General features: G+C 39.6%; 1 protein-coding gene across 1 annotated transcript; it reads left to right on the forward strand.

Moving 5' to 3' along the window:
* Positions 1-404: 404 nt before the first annotated feature.
* Positions 405-6,495, forward strand: ugdh (UDP-glucose 6-dehydrogenase). Its single transcript, XM_059338014.1, has 12 exons — positions 405-628; positions 2,659-2,820; positions 3,265-3,366; positions 3,477-3,677; positions 3,756-3,953; positions 4,122-4,269; positions 4,380-4,474; positions 4,551-4,681; positions 4,924-5,063; positions 5,167-5,258; positions 5,358-5,468; positions 6,021-6,495. Exons 2-12 carry the CDS (start codon positions 2,659-2,661, stop codon positions 6,129-6,131), a joined length of 1,491 nt encoding a protein of 496 aa, XP_059193997.1. The 5' UTR covers positions 405-628; the 3' UTR covers positions 6,132-6,495.
* The last annotated feature ends 108 nt before the right edge of the window (positions 6,496-6,603 follow it).

Below are 6,603 nucleotides of genomic sequence, written 5' to 3' on the forward strand. Positions count from 1 at the left end.
AGGAACAGTGGCACAGTTTTCGCCAAGTTTCAACTACTTAATATACTTTTATGTGGTTTAATTTATAAAAATGTGATATCTTTCTAAACTGATTTTGTTTTTCATGTTAAATCTTGACCTGAAAAGTAACAAAAGCTGGCAGCTAAAAGTAGTGGATTAAAGTGATGTTTCCTGCCTTTTTGTTTGTTTTTATCGAAAAGGATGCTATAAAAGCAAATAAATTTTAAATTACAAAAAAAGTTAATGATCTGAATACTTCATCAGTGTTACGATATTTTGTGTTATAAAGATTTTTCTATTATTTTAAGTCATTGGAAGCATATTATAGGTGGGCTTTTACTTTGAAAATATCAGAGCGGAAGTGTCCCCTGGCTGCTGGTTGTCATGGAGTTAAGAGGTGGTACCTTGGCAGAAAGTCTCACTTTAGGTAGAGGTGGAGTAGGAAAAGTTGTCTGAAAAACCCCAGTGGCGTGAGTTTCGTCGAGCACTGGTTTTTAACGGTTAGTTAGAGACATTTATCGTTTGTAACCGGGCTCCGGAACCGACAGCTGTCTGAACACATTTGAGAGCGGAGCTGCTAACATTATCTGCGCATTCCTGAAGTTGACTGACTGTCGAGTTGGCAGAGGTAATGTAACGGGAGCTAACTGCAGCTAGCTAGCTGTTTCAACACAGACGCCCATTCATTTGTTTCTTATGTTTAGTTCGCTCATTTAACCTCACGAAATAAGAATCAAACTAGCGTAATTATAGCCTGTTAATGTGTGATGTCACGATACAAGCAGCGACAGTCGTCCTGCAGCATAGCTAATGTTAACTAGCTGAAAGGTATCTGGATAAAAGGTCATTTTTCATCTGTTAGACGTGGCTGAGCTGCAATCAAAAGGCTCTTTATTTTCATCCGGGCTGTAACGGTGCGACTGGTAATGTAGCACTGATGAACCCATTAACTACATATGAAGACTTGAACAGGATGATTAAGAAACCAAGAAGGGGTTCAAAGAAACCCAGCTTAACATTTGTGAAGGAGCTTTGAATGAGAGATTGAAGAAGTCTGTGAAGGTTACATTTTGTAAGCTATAAGAGACTTTTTAGCACGATGAAATATTTGGACAGATGAATGGAAAATGCACTGTAGTGTATAATAGTCCTGCAGCTAGTGATTGCTTTTATTATACATTTACAAGAGAAGCAGAAAATCATCATGATTGACAAACTGGAACATGTAAATGTTTAACATTTTTGATGGAAAGAATGAATCAGAAAAAGTGAATTCTTTTCTGATTGATTAAATGGATAATTGTACAATTGTTTAGGCAAAGATCCAAAGTCTTGTCAAGTGATGTAGTGAACCATGTTGGTTAATTTGAGAAGCATTATTAAAAAATAGTACCTAACTGTGAGATCGCAGGAAATCGAAGTCAGCAAATCCCATCATATTGTTAAATTTGAAACATGTTTTAGTTTTGTAAAATATAAGGATTTTGTAAAGACTGATGGATAGAAATTTTTAATGTGGAGTTTATTTGCATAGGGCAGGGCAGGGCAGTATATTTAGAACAAAGGGCAATCTATCAGCTAGTATTACCTTTCTACAGATATATCCCTATCTGTATAGGTATATTTGACCATCAGATAGTATCAAGATATGTTAGTACAATAGTGCTAAACTGGGTTTAAGGTGTTAATGAAACGGTATCACGTATATGTAATTTGTCTGCCTGAAAGCGCATAGAAGTTGGTTATTACTTTGTAAACTGTCCCACTCAGTATTTATCTACTTTCCAATTAAACAAACAAGCATTTAAAAATAATTATCAACCAATATATAATTTGAGTTTTTTTCACTACTGGCCTCAGAAAATAGTTACTGTTTGAGTATGAGCACTGCCCTTTATTGGACTTGGCCATTGGTTTGTCCTTTAGGCTATGTCTCGGCACCTTTTTAAAAAAAAAAAAAAAAAAAAAAAAAAAAAAATTATATATATATATATATATATATATATAAAACCGCAATCATTGTTTGAGTGGTGCATGTCTCCCTTTTTCACTCAGCCACCTTGAAAACGGATTTACTGCAAACTCGGAACCAATTTTTCCACTACAAGCTTCATTATATCTTATAGCGAGCCTTGTGCTCCCTGTGCCTCGTCCCTGTACAGTATCTGGCTGAGGCTGACCCCTGCGCCAACTGTGTCCCACTCCCCTGGGAGAAGCGTTGACTATAGCGAGGGGGAAGACTTCCATATATATGAAGAAGAGAACTCTGCTTCCCTCTTTAAGGACGAGGCAGCAGCAGCCTTTTCGACTCAGTCACTGACAGGATTTTGACACCCAGAAACGCTCCAAGAACAGCAACAGCAACAAAAACAGAGGAAGGGAGAATAGAGGCAGATGGCAGGGTATCTGCAGATATGCTGCCACACATTTCTGGTGGTTCATAAGTGATGATTGAGAGTGATTATGTTCATATGAGTCTATATATTGTTTTGTTTTTTAAAAATCCTACTCCTTTGACTCTAAGATTGAGTAGAAAAACCCTGTTAGCACATCAAGCATCAGGCAATAACTCAGGAAGTTATTCAAGAACTAGTGAAAACTTTTCTACTTTTTAATGCTTCTTTTTTTCTGTGCTCTATCTTCTATCCACACATGCAGATGTTTCAAATAAAGAGGATCTGTTGCATTGGTGCTGGGTATGTTGGAGGCCCAACATGTAGTGTGATCGCTCATATGTGTCCAGAGATCACAGTGACCGTCGTGGATGTCAATGAGTCCCGCATCAATGCCTGGAACTCGGACACTCTGCCCATATACGAGGTATAGTTATCAAGAGAAACTGAGCTCAAGGTATTATCACATGATTAATTAAAGTTTGACAAGGAGTGGGTTATATTTTTATTGTTGCTTTTCCCCTTCATTGTTATCTCACTTTTGAGAGCCATATATCTCGAAGGAGTTACCGGCTTAATTAGTTAAACTTAATAACAGTGTTGAAAAAGTAGCTAGGCAATGGTTCTAGCCGATGCTTTTGTACAATATTACTTCATCATGGGCTGAATGAAACATAAATTAGTTCCAGATTGCACTGTGTCGCAACTTCTCTATGTCAGCTACAACCACAAGGTATTACATCATCATGACTAGCGTAAAGGCCAGTAGATGACCAGTCATTATATTACATTTGTAACTGTTTGTGTCACGTTTCTCCTCCACATTCACTGACACACCCTGTCTCATTTTTCCCACTTCCTCTCACTTCAGCCGGGCCTGAAAGAGGTGGTTGAATCATGCAGAGGGAGAAATTTGTTTTTCTCTACAGACATAGACTCAGCCATCAAGGGTGCAGACCTCGTCTTTATCTCTGTGAGTCCTTCAGTACCCCTGCAGACATACCGACACTGAGTATATTCGGCTCTGGTATTTATGACTCATCAATGAATTCACTTGAGTGGTTATCCCCCCTCACCCCTCAGGTGAACACCCCCACCAAGACCTATGGGATGGGGAAGGGTCGTGCAGCTGACCTCAAGTTCATCGAGGCGTGTGCTCGGCGGATCGTGGAGGTGTCTGATGGCTACAAGATTGTCACAGAGAAGAGCACAGTTCCAGTTCGAGCCGCTGAGAGCATTAGACGGATATTTGATGCCAATACCAAGCCCAGCCTCAACCTACATGTGTGTATCATTGCTTATTGAAAGAACTGTGTGTCTGTTGTTCTGCAGGCTTCTAAAGTTGTTGTGCTGCTGCTTTAGGTGCTGTCCAACCCAGAGTTCCTTGCAGAAGGAACAGCAGTGCGTGATCTGAAGGAGCCAGACCGCGTCCTGATTGGTGGAGATGAAACTGCTGAAGGTCAAAGAGCAATCAGAGCGTTGTGCGCCGTCTATGAACACTGGGTGCCCAAATCACGCATCATCACCACCAACACATGGTCGTCTGAGCTATCAAAACTGGTTAGTGTAACCATTATTGTCATTGTTTTTTACATTTTTATTTATTTTAATAAAACGGTCGGTTATCAGAATAGTTACTGATTGATTTTGTGTTGACTAATTGATTAGACTAATTGAAATTTTGTAGCTGTCGTAAGATCTAAAAAAACACGATGTGTGTTTGTGTAGGCAGCCAATGCATTCCTGGCACAGCGAATCAGCAGCATCAACAGTATCAGCGCTCTCTGCGAGGCCACTGGCGCCGATGTAGAGGAGGTTGCCAAGGCGATTGGTATGGACCAGAGAATAGGCAGCAAGTTTCTCAAAGCCAGCGTAGGTAAGTAACCACCTAAAAAATGTTCGAAGTGAGCTTTTATGAAAAGTTTAATTAATTTAAACAAAAATATGTTTTGTGCCCTCTTCTTGCTTCTCTGACAACCTCTTCAGGTTTTGGTGGAAGCTGTTTCCAAAAGGACGTGCTAAACTTGGTCTACCTGTGCGAGGCCCTCAACCTGCCTGAAGTAGCCTCCTACTGGCAGCAGGTGAAAACTAAACTAAACTTTTTTTTAGCTTGCTGTATTCACCTTCCTCTCTAATCTCTGTTTGTGTTTATGACAGGTGATCGACATGAATGAGTACCAAAGGCGGCGGTTTGCCTGCAGGATTATTGATTGCCTCTTCAACACGGTTACTGGTAAAAAGATTGCTCTGCTGGGCTTCTCCTTCAAAAAAGACACAGGTGACACAAGGTTAGTCCCCTTTCATATTGTGTTTTTTTCATTCCCTTCACACACCCTTGTGGATATTTGTCCCTTCCAGTTCTTTGTTTTCTTATAATATTTCTATCCAACATCTCTCTTCTGTTAATCATTAACCGTGGGTTGTTGTACGGTCACACTTTACTCTACTTGAGCGCCTGCTAACATGCTGTGGTGAACTATGGCCCTGACCAGAGTTGACACGAAAGTGTGTGTTTGTGTCCCAACTCCAGGGAGTCGTCCAGTATCTACATCTCTAAGTACCTGATGGATGAGGGAGCCAAGCTGTTCATCTACGACCCCAAAGTTCTTAAGGAACAAATCATACATGACCTCTCCCAGCCTAACATCTCAGAGGACAATCCAGAAAGAGGTGTGTGTTTACCAAGGTTCAAATGCAGCTCTGGAAAGCTTGCAATACCTCATTATTTAAAAGCTGTGACTCATCACAGACAGTCTTGTTTTTTCTTTCTTAGTTTCTGAGCTGGTGACTGTGACCTCAGACCCGTACGAGGCCTGCCAGAGTGCACATGCACTGGTCATCTGCACTGAGTGGGACATGTTCAAGGTCACAATCACACATTGTTTTCATACCATCTTATGAATTACTTAATCTTTGGGAGGAAAAAAAAGTTAAAATCATCATATCTCTCTTATGTCACTGTAGGAGCTGGACTATGAGAAGATTTACAAGAAGATGCTGAAGCCGGCTTTCATATTTGATGGTCGCAGAGTGCTGGACCACCTGCACCCTCACCTGCAGAGCATCGGCTTCCAGGTGAGCAGACAGAAAACACCACACACACACTGCAACACATCTAGGGCCGAACAGATGTATCGGTTGACAGATATTATCGGCCGATATTGGCCTATTGGTATCTGTTTATATGCTGTCCAATATGTGCCATTATGATTTTTTTTAATACTATATGCTATATACTCCGCAATTAACTGACACTGAACAGTGATGTTTATTGAGCTATTTTATTTTTTCAGTTTTCATTTATAAAATATGCTGACAATGCAATACATTGTTTGTATAATATATAAAAATGTTAAATATTATTTAATAAAGATTATTTCTTTGAGAAAGTAGCCCTCTGTGTACCTTTTTTGCAGAGTGGTGAAAAATCAGTGCACAATCCACATAAAAATGTCTGTTTTCATTTATCTAAAAGAATGACTATATCGGCCACCATATCGATTATCAATTAATTTTCCCCCTCTAAAATCAGTATAGCATCTGTCTAAAATGTCCCAAATCAGTCAAGCTCTTAACAATTTAAAATGAGAGTTGTTGAATTAAAATATGACTTCTTTCTGTGTGCAGATTGAAACCATCGGTAAGAAAGTGACCGTAACACGAATCCCCTACACGCCGGCAGCTGTCGGTCCTCGCATCACTGCCACTGAACCTCCCATCAAGAAAGCCAAAGTCTAAAACTCATTTCACCTCCACACATGCAACACATTCCTCTCTCAGCTTTTTTATTGCTGGTGAAACATTTCATTCAGGTCCAACCCCCTCTCTTATCAGTACATGCCTAATGATCCAAAAGGCCATAATGCGTGAGTAACTCCCCTGCAGCAGGTCTGAGAGGAACAAGTTGAGCCTTCAGTCCATAAGTGTGTGAATGTGACCCATGAATGTGTGTGAGTCGTTGGAAGAAGTTTCAACAGTTCATTTTATACACAGTAAAGCATTTATCAGAGTCACTGTCTATTTCATATCAACACTATTATGTGTCTACTTTCTTACAGTATGTACAATAAAATCAAGTATTGTTGCTGTATTTTAAAAATAATTTTATACTATTTTTTTCAAATATTTTTATAAATCATCTTACTGTATGTTAATCAGTATTTGTCCTCAGTGTATCAGTGACTGTTTACTAAAAATGGCGATGAAATAA

The sequence above is a fragment of the Centropristis striata genome, chromosome 1 (assembly GCF_030273125.1).
Source record: "Centropristis striata isolate RG_2023a ecotype Rhode Island chromosome 1, C.striata_1.0, whole genome shotgun sequence".
NCBI classification, from domain to species: domain Eukaryota; kingdom Metazoa; phylum Chordata; class Actinopteri; order Perciformes; family Serranidae; genus Centropristis; species Centropristis striata.

Coding starts and splice junctions, on each gene's coding strand:
- ugdh (XM_059338014.1), top strand. CDS start 2,659: ATGTTTCAAATAAAGAGGATCTGTTGCATTGGTGCTGGGTATGTTGGA. Junction 5,259..5,357: donor CTGAGTGGGACATGTTCAAG/GTCACAATCACA, acceptor ATGTCACTGTAG/GAGCTGGACTATGAGAAGAT. Junction 5,469..6,020: donor TGCAGAGCATCGGCTTCCAG/GTGAGCAGACAG, acceptor TTCTGTGTGCAG/ATTGAAACCATCGGTAAGAA.